General features: G+C 60.1%; 1 protein-coding gene across 6 annotated transcripts; it reads right to left on the bottom strand.

Annotated features, from left to right (window-relative positions):
• Positions 1 to 128: 128 nt before the first annotated feature.
• Positions 129 to 26,629, bottom strand: RNF157 (ring finger protein 157). 6 transcript variants are annotated; one of them, XM_074888935.1, is made up of 20 exons: positions 22,403 to 22,620; positions 16,544 to 16,662; positions 12,019 to 12,107; positions 11,295 to 11,441; positions 10,650 to 10,767; positions 10,472 to 10,538; positions 10,255 to 10,298; positions 9,321 to 9,368; positions 8,963 to 9,034; positions 8,270 to 8,429; positions 7,936 to 8,048; positions 7,399 to 7,637; positions 7,185 to 7,293; positions 6,870 to 6,981; positions 6,217 to 6,437; positions 6,017 to 6,082; positions 5,639 to 5,687; positions 4,002 to 4,112; positions 833 to 873; positions 129 to 371 (listed from the first exon to the last, which is right to left on the bottom strand). In XM_074888935.1, exons 1-19 carry the CDS (start codon positions 22,488 to 22,490, stop codon positions 833 to 835), a joined length of 2,013 nt encoding a protein of 670 aa, XP_074745036.1. In that variant the 5' UTR covers positions 22,491 to 22,620; the 3' UTR covers positions 129 to 371. The 6 variants fall into 6 exon arrangements, with proteins under 6 accessions (XP_074745036.1, XP_074745037.1, XP_074745033.1 ...); XM_074888936.1 differs by lacking the exons at positions 833 to 873; positions 22,403 to 22,620 and adding an exon at positions 26,204 to 26,629; XM_074888932.1 differs by lacking the exon at positions 833 to 873.
• Positions 26,630 to 26,749: the final 120 nt, after the last annotated feature.

The following is a 26,749-nucleotide window of genomic DNA, read 5'->3' as shown; positions in this document are numbered from 1 at the left end:
GGCTGGGGGCAGGAGGGGACCCCAGCCTGTCCCCATCAGGGCTGGAGGATGGGAAGGTGCTGCTGGGGGAGCCCCGACATGATGTGGCCCTCGGCCCCTCTCTGCACAGCGGGGCCAGGCAGGAAAAGTCAAGGTTACCATCTTTTCTTTTGAAAATCAGTCCTGTTACAGCCGAGGGGTGGAGGTGGCGATGCCCACAGCGCCCGGGCACCAGGGTCCCTCTGGGTGGACAGGGGGGTTTGTGCCCCCGCCGAGGCTGAGCCCTCACACAGGCAGGGTGGCTGCTGCCTGCTCCAGGTCTCGGGTGCCAGGGGGGCGGCGGGGCCAGGGCGCCTGCTGCAGCCGCACGTTGTTGTTGGCTGCCTCTGGGCCTGGGGGGAGAAAAAGGGGGGTTAGGGGCTCCCAAAGCCCACCGCTGCCCTCGGCTCATCTTTCCACGGGGGATGCAATTTAGTCTCCCCAGATAACCCCCACAACCCCAGCCCCTCTTGGGGTTTTGGCTGCAGTGAGGGCTGGTGAGCGCCTGCACTTACCTCTCCAGGCTGGAGGAGCTCCTTAAGCCCCTGATCTCTCAGGAATGCCAAGGGGCAAACGGGAAGCACCGCGCACCGTGGCCGGGTTTTAATAACCCAAAGGGAAGGGGGCTGCCTCTGCCCGCCGTGCCCAGCGAGAGGACACATGCAGATGCCCGGTGGGGACTGCAGGTTAGGCACTAAGGGATGTCACCCTGCCTGGGACAGCGAGGGGACTGCCAGCAATGCCAGGGTGAGGGATGCCAACCCCCCCTGGGTGATGGGGCGCGAGGCGGGCGCAGGCTCTGAGGGTCTCATACCTATTCCTCCATGTTAATGGGGCAGGAGTCCGGCACGGCGGCTGCGTGGCAGGAGAGACCAGAAGGCACATGGTGAAGGGGGGAGCGGAGGCAGCGTGGGGGCATGCACAGGAGCGAGCAAACGGGGCAACCGCGGGGGGACGGGGGGATCCCGTTGCCTGCGAACGGGTCTGGGATGAGGACGGGGAGCTGCAGTGCGAGGGGGCCATCGTGCGTGCTGGCCACCGGGGTTTTGTGCCAAGGAGAACCAAGGGGTGGGCATGCCTGTGGCATGGGGGACCCGGGTCCCCGCACACCGCCTCTCTGGCAGCAGGCTCCCAGTTCAGGCAGCACCCTCCAGCTGGAGCAGGGCGACAGGCAGAGCCTGGGACCTGCCTGCCCGCAGCTTGTGTCCCGCCACCCAAACCACCAGAGACTACGTGGTGCCCTTAGGAAGGGGGTGCACCCCTAAAGCAGGGCTTAACCACCAGCGAGGTTAAGCCCTGTTCCCAGGTGTGGGGACAGCTCTGAGCCCAGGGGGCTCATGCAAGGGCACCCCAAGGCCAAGGGCAAGCAGTGAGGCTTCCTCAGAGAGGGAGCAACAAAAACCTGCTGCCTGCTGATTTATGGGAGGTGACAGCTGCCGTTTGGACTGGCTTTTCATGGCAAGCTCAGGCTGGAGAGCAAGTCTGCGGATCCCAGAGGGAACGGAGAATTAAATAGGAGCACACACACACACACCCCCCCCCCCATATACACACGCACACCGAAATCCCATTAAGAGCTTGATATTGCATAAGTCACTGCACTGCTCTGCTGCAGAGACCCGGCTCAGCTCAGCACACCCTTTGTAGGCTGCCGAGGAACGGGGCTGGGGGCAGCAGGACACGGGTCTGCGGGTGTTACTTAAACCTTGTGTCCTAAAATCCTGGGATGTGGCCTTTCAACTCCTCCCACAGCCCTCTCCCACCAGATTGAAATCTGCAGAGATTTCACAACAGCCCTGGGGATGAGCAAACCTTTCTGTTTAGAGGAATCACGTCCCGTGCCTTTATCCATTACAGAGACAGCAAAAACCAACCCATGGGACTGATCACATCAAAATCTCCCCAAAGAGAAATTGGAGGAGGAATAATAATAATATCATCTCTGGTCAAGGTGATTTTCTTTTAAGCTTTCAAGAAAACAGCACCTGGCCCCAAAGTCCACCCTGTTCTTGCCGGCCCCATGGATGCGGTTACATCCAGACCTGCAAGAAACCTCTGCCAAAAAGGACTTTTTCAGTGCATGCAAACCAGCCCTACAATTGCAGTCCAGCACCGTTAAATCGTGCCTCAAATCATCTCCGTGGCAAAGCAGCCGAGTCCTGATAGCGGGTGGCTGCTGACGGGGAGCAGACGGGGTGGGGGAAGGAAGGAGCTGCCCTGAATCTAATGAATAAAACTGATGTTGCAAAGCACCGACTGCAACCAGAAAATGACCAACCAGCCATTACGGCCCCATGGGCAGCTGCTCCCCTTCACTGCCCTGGCCCCCCCGAGCTCTTCTGAGCACCCCGGGACACCCCAGGGCAATCCTCCTCCAACTCCTCCTCCCGAAGCCCCCACTATGCACCTCCTCTGTCCCCAGTGCGAGCGGCAGCCCCCCGCTTTTCCCAGCGAATGCCGAGGCCGGATCCATCACCCCTCTCATGCGGGCGGCAGCGCAGCTCCCTGCCGAGGGCTTCGAGCAGCGCAGCCGCCGGACACACGGACAGCTGTGGTGGCCAAAGGATGGAGAGTGCATCCTTGGCTGGGCTCGGCCCAGGGGCCAGATTCTGCACCCCAGCACATGCGGGGGATGAGGCCGCTGCAGGCCTCATGGCAGAGCAAGAATCTGACCCTGTGCCGGGGCTGTTTGGGCTGCAAAGCTCTCCCTTTCTCATCCTCCCCCCGGCACAACCAAGAGGGATGCGGTCAGGGATGGCTTTGCCTGGTGCCACAGCCAGGGGATGCTTTGCCGGGACCCCCAGCAAAGGCAGGGGCATTGCTGGGGCCCCCCCAGTCCCTGCCCCAGTCCCCCCAGGCCAGCAGGGCTCAGCCAGTTGCTGCCAGAGGGTGATGGAGGGGACACGGGGCATTTGTGGCAGGCGCCCCAAGAGTCTCAGCTCTATTTCTGCAGTGCAGAAACCACCAGGAACAGGCAAGGCAGCAGAAGAGGAAGCTTTCCCAGAGGAGAAGGGGGGAAGAAAGAATTTCCCCTCCCTCCAGTGGGTTTCACCCTCCCTCTTGGCTCTCCAGCAGCCACTGTGGGTCTGGGACCTGCCACAAATTTAGCCAAAGGGGCAAGGCGGGAGCAGAGTTGCTTTCAGCTTGTCCACAAATGTATTGATGGAGACTTAGACCCTCAGAGGGCTTCATCGTGGCTTTTTGCCCCATTTTCCCCCAACACAGGCTGACAAAGAGGAGCCTGCAGCGCTGCGCAGGGTCTCCAGCCCGCTCCCTCCTTGGTCTGCACGGGGACCAGGGGTCAGCAATACATTTGTCACCTTTGGGCAACTCTGGGCAGGGAGGGGACACAAGCATGGGTTGAGAAAACCGTGTTGGCACAGAGCGAACATGAACTTTCACGCAGACAGAGGAGCCTGGGAGGGAGGAAGAAGAGAAAAAAGGGATGGAGAGAGGGTGGGAGGAGAGAGAAGTGGAAGGAGGGTGGGAGAGAAAGCGTGAAGAAATGGGAAAGAGGGATGAACTTTGGGGCTCTGCAGAAGGACAACCTGACCTGACATGCCCCATCTCCCTGGCCTTGGAGGAAGAGGAGGGTGAGGCAGGCAGCCCCTGCAGTGAGGCTGGAGTGGCTGCGGATCTCATCCCAACCCAAAATACTGCTGCGAGTCTGGACCAGGCTGGAGTGGTGCCACACAACCGCCTTCACAGGAAGGGCTGGTGCCCCCCAGGGGCATCTCAGCGAAGCAAGTCTGCATCCCCCCGAGGACATCCCAGTGGGGACAGGTCACCCTGACCTACGGCTGCGGGGTGGTGACACGCCTGGTGCTCAGCCCACCATGGGGTGGGTGGGGGGGTGCAGCGAGGACAAACTGGTGGGGATGGTGGTGGGAGAGGAGGAATGGATGCAAAGGGCTGGGGTGATGCGGGGCAGAGTGGAAGTGTCCCCCCCACCCCAAGTTCATGTTCAGCAGACGGCCACTCACCAGGTAAGCAGGCCTCAGAGCACAGTTTATTGTCCAGCGCTTTCACGTGTGCGATGCCCAAGTCATTGTTATTGTCACACCTCAGACCGAGGAAAGCGCCTGTCCTCGGGCCTGGAAGGGAGTTAAGGCAGTTAATGCCGCGGCTCAGCGCTGGGGCTTGCCGTTGCCTTTTTAGCAGTGGGGTGTGGGATTTCCGGGTCTTTTCCCTCTCCCCTCCCCACCCTCTTTCAAAAAAAATAGATAAAAATGATGCATCTAGATGGGAGTGGGTGAAGAGCGGACAATAACACCTGGGCACAGTCCGAGCTGCTCCTTTCCTTGCACCGGCCGCATCGGAGGGCAGCGAAACAGCAACGATGCGGCAATGGGCACCGGCATGCGTGAACCTGCTCCCCCACCGCCTGCCCGGGGTTCAACCAGACCTTCCCCGGGCACGGCCGAGCCGTCCCCGGTCGGTAGAGCCGGGCTGCGGTGGCACCCGTCACCTCCCGCCGGAGCCTCTCCGGCACCATCAGCATGTGTGCGAGAGCCGGGGGGATGCCGGGGGGAGGCAGCAACTGGATGCGTGGGGCAAAAGAAGCCGTAGCCAAGCTTTGCAGGGGGGCTGGGGGCTTTTGAGCTGAGGGAGGTAACTCTGCTTCTTAGCATCACCTGTACGAGAGATCAGCCCCCAGGTTCTTACCTGCATCCATCAGATGCAGGTGACTAAAGCTCAGGAGCGATGTTCCCAAATAAGCCAGCAGCCCCGCTGAGAATGGGTGCAGGACCGTGTCCTAAGGAGAAAGGCTGTCCTGCTCCTGGAGCTTTTGGGGTGCCCATAGATGTCCACCACAGCCCCTGGTTGCTCCCCAGTTGTCATATTTGAGTTTCCCCAACAGCAAGAGCCTCCCCGCAGAGCAGAAGCCAAGTTTGAGGGACAGGTGTTCCTGCTTTCCAGCTCAGCTGAGTGTCTGGGTCAGACAGGGGAAGAGTTTTGGGACGTTTTTGCTAACCAGAGACTTGCAAACATGGGAGGGGGCACACTGGGGGCCTCCCTATTGCCCAAAAGGAATCCAAGGTGGCTGGTGCCCAATGGTGTGGGGGTGACCACGCCTTTCCTTGGCTATTTGAGCACAAGGGAGGAGGTGAGAGGAGCCCTCAATGTGCCTGTGTGGGCTTGCGAAAGCACACTGAGGACAGGCCAAAAAAAATTAGGAGAGCATCCCACAGGGAAGATTTTTAGAGCCCCTTCCTATGGGAACCAGCCTAGGCAGGGGTCCCTAAGCAGGAGACTTTCAGAGATATGAGGAAAGACCTTCTTGGTGGGGGGAAGAGCACAGAGAAGCCTCTTTCCCACTTGGCCCATTGGAAACACCATCGGATCCTGCATGCCAACCGTCACCCCGCACCATGCTCACCAAGGTCCCCGTGGCCAGCTGGCTTCCCCCCACTCAGTGGTGTTCAACCCCGCCATGGGTGGCCCCGCTGTGACGGATGCTTGCCCAGCCCTGGTGCCCACAGAGTCAGGCAGGGCTCTCCCTGATGGCAGCCAGCAGGCAGGGGAGCTGGGGGCAGCGCAGCATCTGCCGCTGGCTTGGCTGCCCACTGGTGACAGCAAACCGAAAGTGAGGGGACAACAACGACCTGGGACTTTTTACCGTCTTCCTGCGTGGGAGAGGCATCCTCATCCTCCAGCATGTCGTTGCCCTGTGGCACAGGCAAGAGGCAGCGAGCGTTAGAGGCCCGCGGCATCCCGGCACTGTGCCGGGGGCTGTCCCCAGGTCCCTTTGGGGGAATGTCCCTGGCCCTAGGGGTTTCCATGGAACATGGAAATGTCCTGGATAGGGGACAGCCCCACTGCCCCATCCGTCCCCAGGGCAGCCCCACAGGGACATAGATGTGTGGGTAGCCCCTTCCCTAGCCCAGCCCTGGGGGAATGCGGTGACAGCCACCCAGCTTCCCCCTCCGTGGGCACCCAGAACCAGGCACAACCGGGGTCCCCCTGCCATGCCGGGGTGCAGGGCGGTTACGGTTACCTCGGCGTCGCGCTCCTCGGCCGAGATGCTGACGAAATTTATATCCGGGGACTCCACAGGTGTTGACTGCGGGAAGAAGGTGGAAAAGATGGAAAAAAAATAAAGAGTCTGCTGCTGGGTGGTTTGGAGAAGTTACATCCCATGGGGAAGCTCTTGAACCCGGGGCCTATGGGCACCATCAACAACCCCCCAGCCCCTACCTCTCCATCAGAGGCTGTGGCACTGGCAGCCGTGGGCGAGGGGAGCATGTCCCCTTCCTCCTCCTCCTCCTCCTCCTCCTCCTCCTCCTCCTCCTCCTCCGTGCCGGGAGCGATGTAGGAGCCAGACATGGAGGACACGGTGTTGGTGCTGAGCTGGGAGTGCTGGCTCTGGGAGGAGGCCATGGACATGACGGACTGAGCCAGGCTGCTGCTGACGGGCTCTGGGGGAGAGCAGGGGCTGAGCAGGGCTGACAGACCCCCCCCAGCCCACCAGTGCAAGTTGCAGCACAGCATCAGCTAATTAAAAACAAGGGTAACGAGGATAAGCAGGGCAAGGAGCAAGGACCTGCTGCATGCCACAGAGGTGTGATGGGGGGAAAGCTGCCAGCAGTGGGTCCCTGGAACTTGCAGCACCCCCATCTCTGGGTCTGTGGGGTGATGAGGCAGGGGCGGTCAATGCCCCCATGCCCCCCCATCTTCAGGTCTGTGGGTAACAAAGCAGAGGTGACACCCTGGGGCTTCACACAACATCCATTGCAGGGTAGAAAGGGGCCATGCAAACCCCCTCCGCATCCCCCCGCAGCAGGACGGACCCAAGACCGCGATGCTGCTCTCCTGCCTTGCCAATGCCCGCGAGCCCCGCTGTGCCGTACCTTCTGGGGACGAGATGGTGGAGGAGAGGGGGGTCCCGGTGCACGAGGACTGGTCGATGGCTCCTGACGATGACAGGGTGAGGTTTTCACTCTCTGGTGTCGCACCGCATTCCTGGAAGAAGGGCCCGTGGGGAGGATGGGATGAGGGATATTTGGCACGGAATGGATCCATCTCCTCTGGGCATCCTTATGGATGGAGGAAGAGCCAGGACGGGCAAACCCCAGCCAGACCCTCTGGTCCCAAGCTTCCCCAAAACCTGCCACCCTCCACTCCGTGCCTCAGCTCATCACCAGCACGTTTTGGAGAGCGCTCACCTCCTCACACCGGGCAGGGGATCTCCTCCTGGAGACCCTCAGCTCCGACTCAGTGCACGACTTCTCGTCTTCCTCTTCAGGCAGGATGGAGGAGTTCTGCGAGATGGACCTGCCCGGGGAGGGGAGGGGGGCAAAGCAGAGGGCTTCACCCCCGCCCACAGCCCCCAGATCCCCCTGAACCCCCCCAGACCCCTGCGCCCACTCGGGTACTCACTTGGAGAGGGTCTTCTTCAGCTTGAGCCCCGGGGGGCCGCAGTCAGGGAGACGCTCGAGGGGCGAGAGGGCCCGCAGGGGGGGCAGGGGGCCGTCGCTGCCGTAGGACGGGAGGGTCCCCGCGCCCGGGGGGTCCCCCAGCGCGCGCAGTGGCAGGGCAGCCGGCGATGGCGTCAGCGGCCCGTTGAGGGCCTCTAGCAGCGACACCACCTCGTAGCCTGGGGGGATGTTCTCTGAGGACTGGGGAGAGGGGGGAGACGGGGTGAGGGTCCCCTCCAGGCCATTTTGCTGCCCCCACCTCTGCTCCCCACAGGATCGGAATGCCCCGGGGAGAAGTCAAAACCCAGAGAATGGAGAAACTACCTGCACAAACAAAAGCCCCAAATCCACCATCTTTCTACCCAACCAAAAGCCCTTTTTTTGCAACATCAAACTTGCATTTTTTGCAAGATCAGTTTGCATTAAATAAATAAACCCTGGCCCCTGGAAGCATGTGCATCCCCAAACCTCCCTGGCTTGGCCCCAGCTGGTCACTGACCGAGTGCTCCTCGGAGTCAGAGGTCTGTGAGGCGATGATGGGGTTGAAGCTGGTGGGCGAGAGGGGACCCAGCTTTTTCCTCATGGCTCGGATTTGAAGCAAGGCTCGGAAAGCTGCAACAGCAGGGATGAAAGGTGAGGTGAAAACTGGGCACCAAAAGGAGACAGCCCCCAGCAAAACGCCACCCCATTTCCCAGGAGGGGCATCCCCGTACTGTACAGCATCGCTGCACGTGGGGCTGGAGGAACCCAAAAGCTCAAGGATGGGAGATTCCAGCTGCCCCCCAGAGATGCCAATCCCCCGCCCTGAGATGCCAGCCCCCTCCAGCCCTTACGCAGCCTGCAGATGGGGCAGTTGTTGGCCTGGTAGCGCAGGGTGTCAGCGCAGGTGTTGCAGAGGCAGAGGTGGCGGCAGGGCAGGATGAGGGTGTCGCGGACGTCCGAGAGGCAGACGACGCACTCGGCGCTGTTGTCGCTCACCTCATCCTCGGCCACCTGCCCCATGGGAGAGACGGGAACTGCTTGGCCTCGGTGTCTCCAGGCCGTGTGGCACGAGGGTGGGTGCCCTAAAATACTGGCTGGGTGCCCTGAGAGCTCGCTGCAGGGTCCCACCTGTGTCCTTGGGCTGCCTGCTCTTGAAACACAACCCTGGGATCTTATCCCTTCCCTCCTGGAGGCTGGAAGATGGGGCCAGATGCATCAGGCACCCCACAGAGGGATGCATCCTTCACCCCAACTTTTACATATATAGAGCAGAGCATGAGGCACATCCCATGCTTTGAGCCCCACATCCCCCTCCTAAACCAGCAAGATCCGTCCTCCACCTTCTCAAAGGACCACAAAGGATGGGGGGAAAAGGCTCAATCCTTCAGCTTTGATGCCAACACAGTGTCCCCAAACAGCTGCATGCCCCTGGCAGCTCCATGCTGTGCTGCAAACTCTCGCCCTGAGCATGTTTTGGGGGCCAGACCTGTGCTAGGGGAAGGGAAGAGGGGATGTGAGAAGACCCACGGGATGCAGGCGCGTACCTTGGAGTCCTGCGTGTTGTACTTGTTCTCGATGCCGTAGATCTCCTGCAGCAGGTAGCTCACACCATCCACCTGCAAGCCCATGGGGAAGGGGTGAGGGGCAGAGACATGCCCTCCCCAGCCACCATGGCTCCTGCTCCTCAGGCCAGCCCTCCTCACCCCAACATCCGTGGTTCCTCTTTGCATCGATGCACTCAAAATTGCACTCGAAAAGCTCCCTGGGAGGCAGGAGCAGGGCAGGGACAGGCTGCTACCCGCACCGGGGTCTGCTACTCCCCAGAAGCCCCTCATCACCTTCCCCACAGGGATGCGTACATGGCAGTAGCTGCCACCACCTCGGGGACACCCGGACACTCACCACTTGCTTCTGCTTGAGGGGCTTCACACAGAAGGTGCCGTCGCTGTGCTGGAGGGAGGAGAGCACATGGGTGGGCACCGGGGCTGAGCACCCCAGGGACCGCTGTGCTCGAACACCCACCCACTCCATAGCTGTCGCAGCTCCCTCCTCACTCCCAACCAGCCCATTTGGCAGCAATTCTGTTTTTTCCCTGACATCCTGGTACCAGACAGGTGTGGGATGTCACACACATCACAAAGTTGGAGACTTGTTGGAACAAGGAAGATGCAGTTGAGACCAAATGCCTCAAAAGTGGGTGCTTAAAGTCAAGGATTTGGGGGGAAAATCAAGGATTGGGGGATATTCGTAGAATCACAGAATCGTTTGGGTTGGAAGGGACCTTAAAAATCACCTAGTTCCAACCCCCCTGCCATGGGCAGGGACACCTTCCACTAGCCCAGGTTGCCCAAAGCCCCGTCCAACCTGGCCTTGAACCCTTCCAGGGAGGGGGCAGCCACAGCTTCTCTGGGCAACCTGTGCCAGTGTCTCACCACCCTCACACTTCCTTATATCTAATCTAAATCTCCCCTCTTTCAGTTTAAAACCGTTACCCCTCATCCTATCCCTACACTCCCTGATACAGAGTCCCTCCCCATCTTTCCTATAGCCCCTTTAAGTCCTGGGAGGCCGCTCTAAGGTCTCCCCAGAGCCTTCCCTTCTCCAGCTGAACACCCCCAACTCTCTCAGCCTGTCCTCACAGGGGAGGTGCTCCAGTCCCCTGAGCATCTTTGTGGCCTCCTCTGAACCCTCTCGAGAATTTCCAGAATTTCAGGAGTAGCCCCAGACTAGTCCCAGCCCAGAAGCACTATTCTGAGCCCTGCAGGGTTTCTCCAGGCTCTTGCACCCGGTGGGCAAGGGGGCAGGAGACGGAGGACAGCCCCAGCTTGGCACTTACCTTCTCAAAGGTGGCCAGGAGCACGTGGCAGTGCCCGGTGTGCTCTGCAAGACACAAAGGGACAGGCAGGGCTCAGGGGACATGCAGGGCTCAGGGGATGGGCAGAGCCACTGTGGCAGCGAGGAAAATCAGAAGGCTCTGCCCAGTTGGTGCAAGGGTTGGCATCACAATGCCAGCAACTGGGAAAGCCCAAGCCAGCAAGGAACCCCCTCCTCACCGTCTCCTTCATCCACCACTGCATGCACCACCATGGGATACACCTCCCGATCCAGGTCGAAGCCCAGCTGGAGAGAGACAGAAGAGGCTTGGTGAGATGGAGCAGTGATGGAGGCTTCATCCCACGTTCATAACCGCACCTGACCCTGTGGCTGCTGCCATGGGCTGGTGGGACCCACCTCCTCCTCGCTCCACTCAGAGGGGTCGACGGTGTGGGAGGGCACACAGAACTGCTGGCACACCCCCCGCTTGTAGTGCACCGTCTCTGACTGCAGGCTGTTGTCCCTGGGGATGTAGCTGTCCCGTGGAGAGAGGACAGAGTCAGGGGCACCGCGGGTGTTCCCACACTCCTCCTGGTCCCCCCAGCTCGCAGGGATGCCGGGAAGATGGGAGAGAGGGGTGTCACTCCTCCCCTCCCGGATGCCTCTCGGGGACAAGGCATGAAGTCCTAAAAAGAACTAAAATAATCCACAGGGCTAAAATAACCCTAAGGCAGCCAACACAGGACAGGGATAAACCCGCAGCCAACCAGGCGGGGACCAGGAGGGGCAATGATTTCTCCTGGTCTCAGCTCTGGCCTGGAGGTAACAAGAGGAGCAGGACGGGACAGGGAAGGAGGCAGTGGGGGCTGGCAGGGACCTGGCGGTAGCACCTAGAGGAGACAAGCACCCCCCTCCAGCTTTGGCACCATGGGGAGCTGCCTGATGCCCCAAGGAGGGGAGATGCTCCAGGGAGGAGAGACCATCTCCATCTCCATCAGCAGAGACCCACACCCTGGTCAGGAGGACACAGGCCAGGCTGGGGGGGCGACACACACTCCTCACCTTGCCACCCCGTTGTGAAACTCCTCGCTTGCCTGGTAGTAGATGGTTATGGCCACACGGGCGTCTGTGTCAAAGGTGAACTCCACGTTGTAGTATACCTTGGCTTTGCTGACTTCTTCCCCCGGGGTCTTCACCTCCTCCGAGCACCTGGGGAACACAGAGGGTCCAGGAGACGGGCACCCCTTGGGGAGGGCTCGGGGTACCCCAGGACTGATCCCCTGGCAGAGATGGCTTCCCTGGTGTGAGGTTCCCTTCGGCACCAATGGCCCTAAAAAGGGCTGCTCCCTCCATCGGGGGAAACTGAGGCACACCAGGAGGGCCTGGAGTGCCCAAGGTCAAGCCTGCAGGCTGGGAAGCACCGCAGGCAGATTCCAGCCATAATCCTGAATCTCCCAGGCTGGCTGCAATCCCCAGCCTCCCTCCAACAAAATCTTTGGAAGGTGGAGGAGAAAGAAAAAGCAAAGCACTTCAAAGGCAGCACTAAGCTCCTTTAATCCCGCAGTGGAGCCAGCGCAGCCAGTGCCTGCCTGAGGGAACCTCACCCGTGCCAGGAGGGGAATGGGCACATTTGGACAGCAAGGGCTCATCCCCTCCGTCCGCCTGTGCTGAGATGAGAGCACCCTCGTGCTCAGCATCCCCGGGAGCATCCACCTGGACCCTTCCCTCTCTGTGGCTCACGGCCGTGGGGGGCCCAGCCTCGTCTTCCCCCCCCACCAGGACTCACTTGACGAGGCGCAGGGTGTCCTTGCGGATGTTGATTAAGCTCCTGAGGGTCTTCACGGGTTCCTGAGGAGGTGGAGCAGCGTAAGGGAACTAGGATGAGAGAGACACCACTGAAGGCAGACACACACAGAGGGTTACAGCAGCCATAGACCCTGTCCCAGGACCCCCCAGTGACCCAGCCCCAACCCGACACCCCCATATAACACAGGGACCTGGGGGGGGGCTGTGCATCCGAATGGGTGCTGAGCACCCGCAGCTCCTGCTGGCACTTGGGTACCAGGCAGCGTGATGACAGGGACATCCCTCCACAAAGAGCAAGCCCAAAAGCCTTTACAGGGGACAGTTTCACCGGGGGAGGGCATGCAGGGAGGGGCTGTTCCTTGTCCCTTTGGCTGGAGGGCGAGGGGGACGCAGGGCACGGGGCAGGTGGCTGGCTGCTGATCTATTTTGAGGCTGTTGATGCAGCGTGGAGCTGCTGGATGAGGCTGGGCAGGACGAGGCTGAAGCTCCCTCCCTGCCTGGCAGCCAGGGAACCTGTCCCTGTTTTCTCCTGAGGATGGATGGGATTTGGGTGGCGGGGTCTCCGCCAGCCCCATGGGGCAGCTGGGCAGGACCAGGTGGGCAGCAGCGCTATGAGGAAGAGGTGTCAAGCCATCCTCCAAGGTGACCTTCTCCTTCCTGGTCCTTCCTGTCCACCTGCAGCCACCACGGGGGCTACAGAGCTTGCTGAGGAGAGGGGACACCCTCTCCTTGGTACCGCAGCCACCCAAGGGAGACTCAGGCCACAGAGGAAGGGGTGTAGGACCCATCTCCCCTCTCTCCATCTCCCAGGTATGTTGAACCCCAGGAAGGGATCAGCCCCGCCAGGGGACGACACAAACACACATTGGAGAGACAGAGGCTTAGGCCGGGATTAACTTCTGGCTCGTTGGCAAGGTGTCACCATGTGCCAGGGGACAGTCAGAGCCAGGAGGGTGTCAGGTGCCATCGGGGATGGCAGATGCTCACAAGAGCCAAAGAGCTCAAGCGCTGCCTTGGGAGAGGGGTAGGTAACCAAACCAGGCTGCCTGGGTCCCTTCATCCCCCCACGCTGCCCCCAGCCCAGGGAGGGGAGACTTGGGGATGGTGAGGCGCCTGCTGCACCCCGATAGCGAGGGGACAAGACTGAATTGCAGATGGCACCTGGGGATGCCCCGTGGGGAGCCAGGTGCCCATTTCCCATGTCCCTGGCGCCCTTGTGCGGGAAAGCCATCATCATCTTCCCCGTCCCCAAAGCCAGCGTCACCTTCCCCATCCCCAAAGCCAGTGTCACCTGTCACCTTCCCCATCCCCAAAGCCCTGCAGGGCAGGATGGATGGGGCTGGGGGACCCGTACTGGGCTCAGCGGGATGGGACAGGACAGGCAGCTTGCAGGACCAGGCAGTGCAAGCAGAGGCCTGCCCCATCCCTGTTCCACCATCCAGGCGTCACCTCCTGTGTCCCACCATCCCACGGCTCTGGTCCCACCAGTGACAGCAAAAGGCAGGTTAAAGCCTGGACTGGACCCAGCCTGGCTGATGGCACAGGGCACTCTGAAGATGAATCCACGGCACCTTGGAATCGCTGCCCCCTCCCTCCCCTCCAGGAGGGGCAAAGGGCGGCTGAGTCATTAATCTGGTGTTAATAGGCTTTTTAACGAGTCACTAAAGGTGCACCTGCAGAATTGCCAGGTTGCAGCTGGAAAGGAGCAAGTGTGAAAAAGCCTCCAGGCTGGAGCTGAGCCGTGTTGTAACATGCCCTGCCATATCACGATACATCCTCTGCTATTCAAATTAATGAAGCAATCCAATCTTGCTCATTTGCACCTTGCCCAGTTGAGCTGTACCCAAACCAGCCCGCAGTAAGTGGCAGAGCTTGCCCTGGCAGGAAGAGCACCCATGGGTGCAAGCCCCCTCCCACCGCAGCACCCAGGGGTGGGCAATGGAGCAGGAAAGGGGGGGCCGTTGGGCAGAGCAGGATGGGGAAGCACCACAGGCAAATTTCTTGCTACAGAAACCACTTTGCCGTCACGGTTGAGCTCTTCCACACACACATCTGGGCCCTTTCTTGGGGGGTTGGGGCTTTTTTTTGAATGAAATTTTGCAGGCTGGATTTGCACATCAGAAAGGGGTAGTTTAAAGGACTTTTTGCATCTCCTCAATTTAAATCAAACTGAAAAACAACAGAAAAATCCTCACGGCAACCGTTACCCATTTAAAAACACCATCCATGCATCTATAGCGACATTTGGTCCAAACTGGCTTCTGTTAAAGTGAAAAAAAATCTGCTCAAATATCTCTCTTGGGTTTTTTCTACAAGCAGACCCAGGCTGGTTTGCATGGGCAGGGAAACCCAGCAGCACATTTCAACAGTCCCCGGCTTCCCCAGAACACCCCACACTCTCCAGGTACCACAAATCCGCTCCTCAGCCCCTGCAAAGGTGTCCCAGCATGGTGGCAGATACTTAAACCTTCCCAGCAACGCCCTTCCCAGCCCCTTGGGAACCAATCCCGAGCTGGAAAATCCAGATTATCCCGTATCCGTGGAGGGGAGGGTCTGCACAGCCTCTGGGTGCTCGGCACATCCCTGCGGCAGCAGCACTGTTACTAGCTCAGCCAAGGTGCTCAGAGAGGACTTGGGACACAATTTTTCCAAGACTTCCTAGCCCTCCACACCCAAGGAACCCGAAATAAATCCCCCACCAAAAAGCACTGGCCATCTCCGATGTTTCCAGCCCAGCCAGGGCTCTCACAGCACGCCAGACAGCGAAAGCATCGCAGCCAAGAAGCATCAGGACAGGTTTTGGAGGCAGCATCAGAGATGCCCAAACGGTGCCTGGACACAGGCTTGGACCAGAAACAACACAGGTCTGAGCCCCCAAAACTGGCCTGACCCAAAAGCCCAGCCCCAAAACGCCCGCCGCTCCCTAGGGAGATGGGACCTCGGTCACAGCTCAGGGCCATCGGTAATTAAACCGGAGCAGTGCAGTTTAGTTTGCAATGCTATATTAATTCTTTCTGCTGTTTCCAAGCTGTTCCTTTACCTTTCCCGCTGCTTCTGCTGTCAGGGCGTCTGACTCAGAATTGCTCACTGGGCAGTTTAGAGGCTTTTACTGTCATCAAGGGCTCGCTGCTGGAGGGAGAACCCCAGTGCTGACTTTTCATTTTCTAGGGAAGCATGGAGGATGGAGAGAAAGATGCTGGCTTTGCCCACGCAATGCCCATGGGTTTTGAGGAATGCTCCTGCCCTTGGCTTTACTGGGATCCCCGCTCTGGCACAGCCCAGGGCCGTGTGCTTCCCCACGGAAGGGCCATACGATGCTGCCAAAACGCTGCTGAAGATGATTTCAAGGAGGAAACACAAACTGGGATGGCAGCAGCCTCACCAGCCCAACACAGAGCAGGCAGCATTTGAGAGCTGGGCCAATAGCACCAGGTAAATTTATCTCAACTCAATAGAAAAGCTTTGGTGCTTTTTAAGTCCTCACTTTGAATTTTTTTTTAATACTTGAACCTCCTACTACTCCAGCTCATGCTGGAGAGCCACCCTGCTGAGATGCACCTGGAAGAGCAAGGGACATTTGCCCCTACAGCCAAAACCCGCTGTGGGGACCGCCCCACTCTCATTTCCTCCCCTTCCAAAGGCAGAAAACACATCCCCAGGACCGTGGGCTCTGGGGATCTCCCCTGCAGCCGGGTTTCCCCGTGTCCTGGGGCCAGCTGGAGCAGGCAGCACCCAGCACCGCAAAACCCATCAGTGCTGCCCCACAGCCCCCACCAACCCATTTTGGTTTTTTTTTTTTTCCCTGTTGGCTAGAGCTTGGGGAATATTTTCACCTGCTCCTGTCCATGCTACTCTACCCCACAGCACGCCAGCACCACTCCCAGCATGTCCCCCACCCTGTGCTGCCTGGGCTGGGAAAGGCAAGAGGGAGTGAGAAAGGAGGAGTTGGGCTAAATCAGCCCATTACCCCTCACCACCTTCACCAGCTGATGTTTTTAAGTTGGTGGGTTTGTGTGTGCAAGCAGCCCTTTGCAGGTCAGAAAATATGTGCAGGTCTGATGAGCCACAACACGGGTACTGCAGAGAGTGGCACCCAAAGGCAGATGTCACGCCATCGCCCGGTCCATCCCCAACCACCTGCAAACCTATTCAACCCTTGCAACTCAAGTTTGGCACCGAGATGAGAGATATAGCATTAACATTATGTTGCTGTGGAGCGTGTAGACGCAGGCAGACAGGCTGAGAGGAGACCTGGGTTAGTCCCTGATGGAGGACAGGCTGCAGCAAGTAACCGACCCTTATATTAGACATCAGAGAATCCAGTTGGGCCACCCCAGGAATTCTTGGCTGGCTCTGCCCTTGGGGGGTGACAGCCAGCAGCCTTATACCATGCACCCCCATGACACACACAGTCACTACCATTTTGGGAAGGGGCATGCCCAGGCCCTGCATCTCCCGCCAGGCCCCATGTCCCCCCCAGCCTCGTATCCCCCCCCAGTGCCCACCACCACAGGTCGGTTCCCCAGGAAGTTGAGGTCACTGTTCTCGCCGAAGAGGTAACCCTCGGGGTGCGTGGAGTCAAACTTCTCGCCGCCCATGATGAAGTGGTTGGCAAAGTAGCTCCCTGGAAAGAAAACACAGAGAGACTGCCTGAGTGGAGGGGGAGGACGGGGCTTCAACCAGGTGATGGAGCGGCACGAAGCCACCGAATCGATGGCTCAGAGGTGGCTTCGTCCCCAGGGTCACCTTGCTGGGAGCCTTTCAGGTTGAGTTCATGTGCTGCCAGCCCCCAAGCAGGCAGAGCTGAAGGGGGAGCTGGCCAAGACGTGACCCCGCCTGGCTGCCCTCTGCCTGCCTGTCCTGCCCGCCCCTCTCCCTGCCTGCATCCCCCCACCGCCATCCCTCCCAGCCCTGCACGGCCGCCGCGATGACCGGAGTGTGGGCAGAGAGAACCGGGATGGGGAGAGGCCGGTGCTGGGGTCCAGCCCCATGGCAGTGCCTGGCCCAGGGGCTGCTCCATCCAGAAGGATTTAACGGGAGCAGAATCACACCCTGGGGCTTTGGCTGTGTCCCTCCCGGAGTGCAGCGCCCACTCCCCTTTCCCTGCTCGGGAAATCCCTGTGAGCCCCAGCCCAGCCTGAGCTGCCCAAGGTCACCCCGACCTTCAGCCATCCCCGCACTGGCAGGGGTGGCCAAATCCTGGTCAGTGAGCAGGAACGGGAGATGGGTCCCAGGGCAGCAGAGCAGGAGAGCAGCACTAATCCTCCACATAAATACCAGCTAATTTCCCCGAGGAGGCAGGAGAGGCAGCGGTCACAGCCTGTCCTGCCAGAGCACCACGTCTGTCTCCAGAAGCCCTGGGAGCCCTGGGGCAGCCGGGCTGGCTCCTTCACCCCCACGCTGGCAGGAAGGGGCAGCACAGACCAGGCACACAGCCCTCAGAACGGGCAGGGATGGTCCTGCCCAAAGCCCGACATCACAGGCCTCGTGTGCCATGCAAGGCAGCATGTCTGCAGCCAGACACCTGCCCGGGTTTGCCACGGCCACCACCAGGAAGGTGGGCAAAGCACAAATGAACTGAGTTCTGTCAGTTCTCAGCCTGAAGCCTTCCCTAGGAAGGACCTGCCTGCAGGAGGGAGGATTCTGGGGGGCTGTAGACTCTCCAGGAGGTCAGCAACCCCCCTACAAAGTGTCCCACATTGCCCTGATGAACACCAGGCAATGACCAGTGTCCCTTCTTCCCTCACAGGGTAAAGCACAGAGCCAAAACACCGGCATGTCCTGTCCCCCAAGCTCGGAGCAGCCCCCAGGCCAGGCACTTCTCAACTACAGGAGTTATTTTCCTCCCAGCTCAACCAGGAGATGACTGGTGCCTGCTCCTTGTTTGCGAGATCCGGGGGCAGGAAGGTCGGGACTTCTCCCTGAGGTGGGAAAAGGAAGGGAAAAAGGGAGGTGAACAGGGATGGCGAGGAGCAAGCAGAAGCACCAGGAGCCACGAGAGGCAACGGATGGAGGATGGACACGGCGCCCTGCATCCTGCCAGCCACGGGGACAGGATCTAGTTTGCAAAAACCCCAAACCCAACAGCACAGAGCCATCCACAGCCCCACTGGGGACACCCTGAAACTAAACCTTTGATGTCCACAGATAAAGAAGCTCACGCCTGGGCTGCAGCTCTGCTTGTGGGGACTGAAGTCAGAGCTGGCAGTTACCTCCCAGCAGATGCAGCGACTGCCCAGGGCTGGATCAGGCCTTAATACTGCATTTAAAAAACAAAACTGAGCCCAAAGCTCACAGGGGAGGAGGAGAGGGGATCTAACACCGGGGCAGGAGGGACGAGTGGGGCCGTACAGCTTCATCCGAAGGCCCCGCCACGCAGGGATGCCCGGATGCAGCGCGCCCATTAGCAAACGTCGACCATCAATTATTGATGCCTGCTGCTTTCTGGGCCCATTTTCCATGTACATAATTTATAGGCAGCTCCCCAGGGAAGGACACAGCCACGTAAAAAAAAAAAAAAAAACCAAGAGCAAAGTGCCTTCGGAGCTGCCTGCTGGGGGAGAAGAGGGCAGTCAGGAGCTTTTCCTGGCACGAACTTGGGGTGAGAGCAGGAGATGGAAAAAAAAGATATTTAAACCTGCAGAAAACCTACCCCAGCACTAGGGAAAAGCTGGACAGTGGAGCACAGGCTCTCTGCGATGGCCCCAGTCATGGTTTGGTGGGTGCTGGGGACTCCCATAAAATGGGCAGAGCAGGTGAGGACCACACTGCTGTCACGTAATCTCTCTGCCAGGAGTTGGGAGCACCCCTGGGTGCTGCAGGCTCCCGGTGCACCCCGTGATGGCCCAGGGGCTTCAGCTCCCCCTTTGCAGCAGACAGCGCTGGCCCCGTGCTCCCTCCCAGGGAAGGTCCTCCAAAAACCTTGCCATTAAACAAGAGCCCTGAGCTGTGCTGGGCTCTGCCAGGGAAGCACCAGCACGGAAAAGCCCGTGGCATCAGCAAAGCCAAGAGCATCCGTCAGCAAAGCCCAGGAGCCTGCCAGCTCCACCGGGTGCCAGTGACCCTGTAGGCACCGCCGGGTGGCAGAGGAGTGAAGCACCTTTCCAGCCCGCCACCTTATTATCGGCTAATTATAAATCCTTAACCAAAGCCTACCCCCAGGGAAGGAAAGCCAGTCAAGGACGGTCACGTTGCAAAGGGAAAGCTGGGCTTTAATGAGATCTTAAACTTCAGAGACTCAGTGAGCGTGTGGGAAGGGCTGAACAGAGCGGCTGCTGGAAAGGAGGAATAAACCAAAATTCCCTAAGGTTTTTGGGAAATAGAGTGTGTCCTGCACGCCTGCCGGCACCAGCACGCGGGACATATCTGGCACCAGCCAGTGCTGATGACACTGTCAGCCCCTTTTCTCCATGAGTGCCAGGGATGCCACCTTGCCCAGATGCCCCGAGATGGGTGAGGACCCCGTGGGTGCAGACCCTGGTGCGTGCTGTGGCCATGCCCGTGGCTCTGGCACATGGTGGCACACGTCCTGCATCATCCCCTGAGCCATCGCTGCCCTGCTGGGGTCTGGCTCAGCTCTGGTAACGCAGCCTCTGGCTCTCAAACGTCAGAGCCTGGATGTTTCAGCTGGGTCACAGCCTGGCTCTCCAAAGCAGCTAAAATAGAAAAGCTCATTTTCAGCCCATCCGCACGCTCCCAGAGAGGCAATCGCCGAGTTTCACACAGGCTGGGGTCAGCCTAGTGGCTGTGGCACGGTGCTGGCACAGGGCACAGGAACACCCTGTGGCAGTGGGTGCCGGTACAGGGTGCTGCCACAGGCACGGCACCGCCTGGGCGAAACCCTGGCTGGTTAAAAGGTGCAGGGTGCTTCTGCCCCAGGGCACCCCATCGCCACCCAGTGAGCTGGCACACTGCGGTTTATTTAATTCAGCGCTCTAAAGCAGGCAGCCAGAGCCAGCAGCAGCCCGAGGCAAAGCCAAAGCCAAACCCTGGCCACAGCACTGCTGTGTCAGCCCTCATCCACTGCGGCCCTGGGAGCCCCCCTGGGCTGCTCCCTGTGCCTTGGCAGTGCCACCACCATGGGGTTGTGCCCCCCAGATTGGGGGTGTCTCTGCCTGGGCAACCCCTGCGCTCCTGTTCCCAGCCAGGACCCCGCTCCCTGTCCCCACTCCCGTGTGCTTCAGGGGAGCTCAGTGCTGGCCTCAGCCAGGGACAGGGGCTGAAAGCCAGGGACTTGCCCCAACAAGCATCCCACTAGCCAGGCAGTGGGCTCCATAAACAGCCCCCGCTTGCTCTCCCTCCTATCGCCTTTGCCAGCATGAGGTTAGAGCCCTGAAGTAAATCCCAGACTTTGCTTCAAAATACTGGTTTAACTAATCCCATCTGCACCCTGCCTGGAGGGGATGGGACCCCCAGGATGGGAAAGGGAGATGCTTGACTGGGACAAGACATGGCTGCCCTATTCCCAGGGGCTGCACTGGCCATCCCAAACGAGCCTGCAGCAGAACAGCCAAAGTCATGTCTGAAGAGAGGGCAATGCCTCAGGGTCCCACAAGACCCCCCCTGAGGGCCATGTTTCCAATGCCAGTGGCTGTGTCCAAGCAGCATTCGAGGCGAGAGAAGTGCTGCTGCCACAGAGTCAGCTCTGCTGCCCGGCACGTCCTCCCCTGCCTCCCCCCCCCGGCTGCTGGCAGCGCTGAAGGCAAATCCCCTCTCAGATTAAAAGCAAACCAGCCATAATCTCCCCCGCTCACCAGCCTGTCTTCGTCCCAGTGCAGATGGCCACGTCACCTGGGCACCTCCTGCCCCTCTCCCCGAGGACCCTGGGCAGTACCAGGACCATTCCCCACCCCCCGGGCTCTGCCCAGGCCCCATCGGTGGGACCAACCCAGCTGAGCACACCTGAAAGCCCCAGGTTCTCTCTGAAAGACAGAATTAAGCATCAACCTGGTGTCTTCTGCTAGCTGAGATGAGTTGGAAGTACTCAGCTGGGTGCACTTGCTCCCCCAGAGCAGGGCACAGGACTGACACCCTCCACCCCAGACATTTCAAGAGCCTCTACAGAAGAAGCAGCCCCAAGATAAAAGCCTTTAACACACGGCCCCTGCAGAGAGCAAACCCACAGATGGGGTGGTCCATCTTCAGCTGGTATCAAGGTGACAAAAGCCTTGAAACCGTGTAAAAGGGGGAGCTGGGAGAGCCCCACAGGAGGACAGGCAGTCCAGGATTGGCCACCTCCACCCCGCAGCGTCCCGGTTAACCCCCACCACTGCAGATGTGCCAGCCAGCTGTGCAACTGATTTCAGATTAAAATTTAAAAAAAAAGCACCAGCACAGCTTTTCAGGACAAGAGAAGGGTTTGTGTTGGCTCTAATTCTTCCTAAGGAGGTCTTTATTTGTAATTAGCGAGTAATTTGTCACGGCACTAATGATCCAAGCGTTTACCTTATCCTATTAACTACCAGAATAGTCACCTATTAATAATATTCAGTGCCGCAAGGATCCTGTGGCAATCCCCGCGCACACACACAGTGCTCCCGGGCATCATCCACTGATAGCGGTATTTTTGTGGCTCTGAAGCGCTGCCAACCCACGGACCAGACTCCATCACCTCTCCCCATAGTGACCCCCTCACGGCCCCCCCGGACACCTGCTCAGGCTGGCCCTTTGCAGGGAAAACCAAGGCACAGAGGGGAGGGACGGATTTTCCAAGGTCACGCACAAGGTTTGAGACAGGGCCGGCTTCGGGAGCGGGAGAGACATCACGGCTGAGCCCCAAGGCAGGGTGAGGAGCCGGGGCAGGCGAAGTCTCCCCATGGCAGAGGTTGGGGTGCCGCTATGGGGCAGGGCCCTGGGAAGGAGGGATCCCCTCCAATCCCTCCCACCCCAGCCTCTCTCATCCTCCCGGGAATTTAAACCCAGGCTTTTCCCAAGCAGCCAGCACCGGAGCGACCGGCTATAAAAAGAGCTCCAGCCTTCCCAACCCTGTGCCGCAGACCACGGGTATTAAAAAAATCATCATAATTATGATTAAAGTCGCATCAACTCAGCCAAGTTTGGGAGCCGGGTTGGGCTGGCAAAGATGCACCCAGAGAGGGGGCACCCCGCGAGCAGACCCAGGGGTGCCCCCATCCCCGCCGCGCCGCATGGACCCAGGGCGCCCAGCACCAGATCTATATTTTTTAGGGTGCCCTCCCCACCCCAGCTGTGTGCGCTCAGGCTTTGTTTTGGGGTGCGCAGGGGCATCCCCGGCCGGAGCAAGGTCGTGCCCGGTCCCCGCCCTGCTCGCTTGCTGCCCCCCCCCGCCCTCCACCCCCCCCCGCCCAGCGGCGGCACCGGGATGCGGGACCCCCCCGGCGGCTCACCGGATTTCGGGGGGTATCTGTAGACGGAATTAGCGGGGATATCCACTTCCTCCACCCCTGCGTTTTGCCGGCTGGTCAGAGCCCCCATGGCCGGGCCGGGGCTCAGCGGGCGGGATGTGGCGGGATGCCCCCCCGCCCGGGACCGGCACCGGGGCTGGCGGCGGCGGCCCCCGCCCGCAGCATCCTCCGCTCTGCGCCGCGCCCGGCACCGCCTCCGCGCTAGCGCCGGGGCTGCGCCAATGCGGGGCCGGGCCGGGCCGGGCCTCCCCCGCCCCGCACCGCCCCGCCACGGCTCGGCACGGCTCGGAGATGCCGCGGGGCTGGGGGACAAGGCGCTGCCCCTGTCCCCAGGATCACCCTGCCCCTGTGTCCCCCACCCGCACAGCAGGGGCCCCCCTCAGGTGCCACTTACCTGGACACCCTCCTCCCCCCGTGGCACACGCGTGACCCCAGTGCCACCCCCGCTGGCACCCAGTTGCCTCTAGTAGCGGTCACTGGTCCCCTTTGCCATCACCCCCATACCATTCATCTGCCCACCCCCCAGTCACACACCCCAGTGACCCCTGCGCACCCCAGTATCACTCTCCTCCCACCCCCAGCCCCACCAGCTGGGTGACACTAAGCAGCATCCCCACCCCAGGGGCCCCCAGGGACAGCCTGGGCCCCCCCGGCTGGTTCAGAGCACGGCCCCTCTGTCCCTGTACCCCCCCCAGCTGCTGGGGTGACCCCTGGGAGAAGGCCAAGCCCCCCCACTTTTCCCAACCAGTCGCCTGGCACAGGGGAAGGAGAGGGAGCTGCCGTTGGCACTGGGGTTGAGCCCCTCTGGCAGCTGCCCAGTGCTGGGGGGGGGGGGGGGGGGACGACACAGATTAAAAGCCCCCCCAGTGCACACCTCCATCTTCTCCGTCCTGCCTTCCCAGCTCTGCTCCGCACCAGGAGCAGCTGTATTTGCCGGGCACAGCCTCTGGAGGCAGGGAGCTGGTTCTCTGCTCTGGTGCACCTCAACACACCCCCAGATTCCCCCAGTTCCCCCAGCATTAAGCTACTGGGAAGCACTGGGCACCTTCACATCTTCCCCTTGGGGATGGAGGTGAAGGATGGACCCTTCGACCGCTCGCTTAAAAACCCTGGTGATGGATTAGTCCTGCAGTGCAAGTTAGTGGAGCATCACATGATTTTGATTTGAGTTGATAACACGAGTGCTATAAATATCAAACAGGAGATGTGCAGAGAGGCGGATCAGCTGCCCCGATGTCCTCGGCTACTCAGCGGTGACAAGCAAAGGCCGTCCCCGAGGCTCCCCCCTTCACATCCTCCCTGCAGAGGGGACACACGCATCTCCCTCCCCGATTGCTTTCTACCAGCACAGCCCCAAGGGCGGCTGAGAAAAGCCAAACCAAAGAGCAGCCACCACCAGGGCAAGCCCAGGGGCAGCTCTGTACCCTGTTTTGTCAGCCAGATGCTGTCACACCAGGACCCACGGCCCCGGCAGTGACACTGTGTCTGCACCGCTGGATGTCACACCTGGGCTGGGTGCCAACAGGAGTGCTGGCCCAAGAGGAGTCGAGGGCGACATCAACGCCGGGAGCCTGCGCTGGCTCTGGGTGCTGGCACCCAGCAGGAGCCCCGAGAGCCCAGGGGCTGATCCCCGCTCACCCCAACACACATTTCGGAGACCCTGTTCTGCAGATGGATCATTTACAAATCTAGCACAGCCCAGCACTGCTGAGCTGCCAGCACGGCCCCGCTCCTCTGCCTCACTCCAGCCAGTGACAACAGCGAGAAACACGACCCTGAGAGAGGGAGCCAGCACATTTCATTACCGGCACACAACAGACTGCAGGGTTTTAGTGCAGATAATAATTCAAAGTTATCCCCGTGCAGATCCATAACCCAGCAGTCATTACACACAGAGCTGCTGCGTGCATGCACGGCTTGTGGGGTGGTGTGTTTTTTTTTTTTTCCAGCAGTGTATTACTGCAGCAGAGGATTTTGTAGGACAGTGCCGCAGTGGAGCGCGGGAGCGCAGGCAGGAGCTGGGTGACGATACGGCTTCGAGGGCAGGTTCCCTCCCGAGCCTGCCCGGCCACGTACGCACCAGACCCCAGCACATGTAAAGCCAGAACGAACCCCAGTGGGGCTGACCCGGCAGGGCTGTGGGGAGGGTGAATCCAAGGCACAAAGAAAAAGCAACATTTAACCCCAAAACACACCTGCTGCTGGGCAAGATGCAAGTCTGAAGCGCTCATGCTGCCCGGCCGTGGGATTTGGTGTGTGTGTTTGGCAGGGAAAGGGGATCCTGCTCCAGCCTCCCTGTGCTGAAAGGGAAACTGAGGCACGGGAGGGCCCAGCGGTTTGCTTGGAGGTTAAACAAGAGAGTGAGCAGCTCACTCATGGCAAGTAAATGTTTGTCCGTATACCCAGTATTCCCAGTCCACTCCCAGTCCCTCCAGCAGTCACTGGCACATGCTGCAGAGCCAACCACCCTCCCCTGGGCTGGCTCAGACCCCAGCTCTGTGCAGCCCAGCACAGAGGCTGCCCCAGCCCTGCAGCATGGGAAAGGCTGGGGAGGGGATGGGCCCTTTGTTAGCAGGTGCTGAGCCCCTAATGAGGGCTGCTGCATTGTCAGCCCCCCCCCCCCCGGGCTGGTTCCCAGATCAGCTCCTGGCCCAGAGGGCACAGCAGGGTGCTGGGAACCCACAGCCTGCCTGGAGGGGTGACCCCACACCCCGCCGCGGGTCCCAGGGGGTGGCAGGGCAGCGCACCTGATGGGAGGATGGAAGAGCCTCTCAGGCAGGATCAGGCCAAGGAAGTGATGGTGAATCCTGCCCTCGCTGCAAATCCTGCCTGAAAAAGTGTTTTTTCCACCAGCTGGTTGGTGCGGCGGGAAAATCCGAGGTGTTTGCAGTGGTCTTGTGGCTCCACAGCCAGGCTAGGCACAGAGTTTCATTTTGAAGGACTGATGGTCCTGCCTGCTTTTCCAAATGTCACTAACGCTGCGTTTTATCACGGCCTTGCACACCCGCTGCCTGCGTGAGCCCCGCTGGGTTGTGAGTGAGGGCTCACAACAGCGTTTTCCTGGGTTTCAGAGCAGGCGCTACCTGAGGCTGGTCGCTCGCAGCTTTGCTAGCTCAGCTAAAGCCGCGCTGCGCACACAAGTGGGTGTTTCTGGCAAGCGGGAGAGGTCCTGAGCGCTCTCCAGGGCTGTGCGGAGGAGGAGGCAGGCCGGTTTGGGATCCCAGCTTCTGGAATTGCTCCTCTCACACCTCCACCTGCCTCAGGGCTGGTTTTGCCCCAGGAGGATGAAGCTGCCAAAATCTCAGCAGGGCGAGCAGGACCCTCTGTACCCACTGCTGCATCCTGGTGAGTGGGATCCCCCTGAACACCCCAGGGCGATACCCAGCCTGGGGAAACCACGCGCTGGCATCGCTTCGCCGTTGTGCTGCTGCCTGCCAGAGCCCACCTCCACGGGACCATCGTGACTTTGCAGAAGTCCCACACGGGCTCTCGCACACAGACCGATGGGGGTAACCGGCCACAGATGCTGCTTCAAGTCTCCATCCCTCCACCTCTTCATTTCCTCTCCCAGCTGGTCACCACTGCCACATTCAAACACCCAACGGCTCTTTTCAGCTTAGTCTATTTTTGCACCATCCACATGCAAAGTTCCCAGTTTACTCAATTGGTTTTTAAGTGTTACTTTTCCCTTTTTTATTAAAGGCTTTTGGGTGTGCATTGCACAGGTCCCACTCGGTCCCTGAACCCCACGGGGGGACACGCACTGGGGGGAAGCTCACTCACCCTTGCAGGCTGCAGCTGAAGCTTGGAGTCACCAGGATTTTAAACGTTATATTATAAAAAAACAAAAAACAAAACCCTCAAATTTGGGAGCTCTGCCTGAGCTCCTGCTGGCGGGGCCTTCCCCCGGGAGGGGCATGAGGGTGAATTACAGGCCGGGGGGCCCGGTCCCCCCTCCCGCCCCCAGGCTGGGCCCTTGCTCCGGGGGCAACTGGGTCCCCCAAAAAGCGGGGGGGGGGAAGGCAGCAAAATGGGGGCTAAGGGGGGGCTAAGGGGGGAGAGGCTAAGCGGGGTGGGTAAGGGGGGAGCCCCCCCCTTCCCCCCGCGCCTCTCAATGAACCTCCTCAATGAACGTGACGTCACCAACGCCGCCGGGAAAAAAAAACGCCTCACAACTCACCCAATCAGCGATCTTCTACCGTCCGCCCCGCCCCGCCTCGGGTTCAACAGCCAATAGCGACGCCTCCTGCAGCCAAAACACAAGCGCCGGCCAATGGGGAGGCGGCGGGGCGGGGCGTGGCGCCGGGGCAGCTGGAAGATTCGAACCGA

The sequence above is a fragment of the Strix uralensis genome, chromosome 19 (genome assembly GCF_047716275.1).
Source record: "Strix uralensis isolate ZFMK-TIS-50842 chromosome 19, bStrUra1, whole genome shotgun sequence".
Lineage (NCBI taxonomy): Eukaryota > Metazoa > Chordata > Aves > Strigiformes > Strigidae > Strix > Strix uralensis.
This window is presented reverse-complemented; position numbering and strand designations above follow the sequence as displayed.

Bases quoted from the DNA above. Each gene is read 5' to 3' on its own strand.
- RNF157 (XM_074888938.1), bottom strand. From the start codon at position 22,490: ATGGGGGCTCTGACCAGCCGGCAAAACGCAGGGGTGGAGGAAGTGGAT. The intron at 12,108-16,543 runs GTGGGCACTGGG...CTCTCATCCTAG, and splicing joins TGGGGAACCGACCTGTGGTG to TTCCCTTACGCTGCTCCACC. The intron at 7,294-7,398 runs GTGAGTACCCGA...CTCCCCGGGCAG, and splicing joins CTGAAGAAGACCCTCTCCAA to GTCCATCTCGCAGAACTCCT.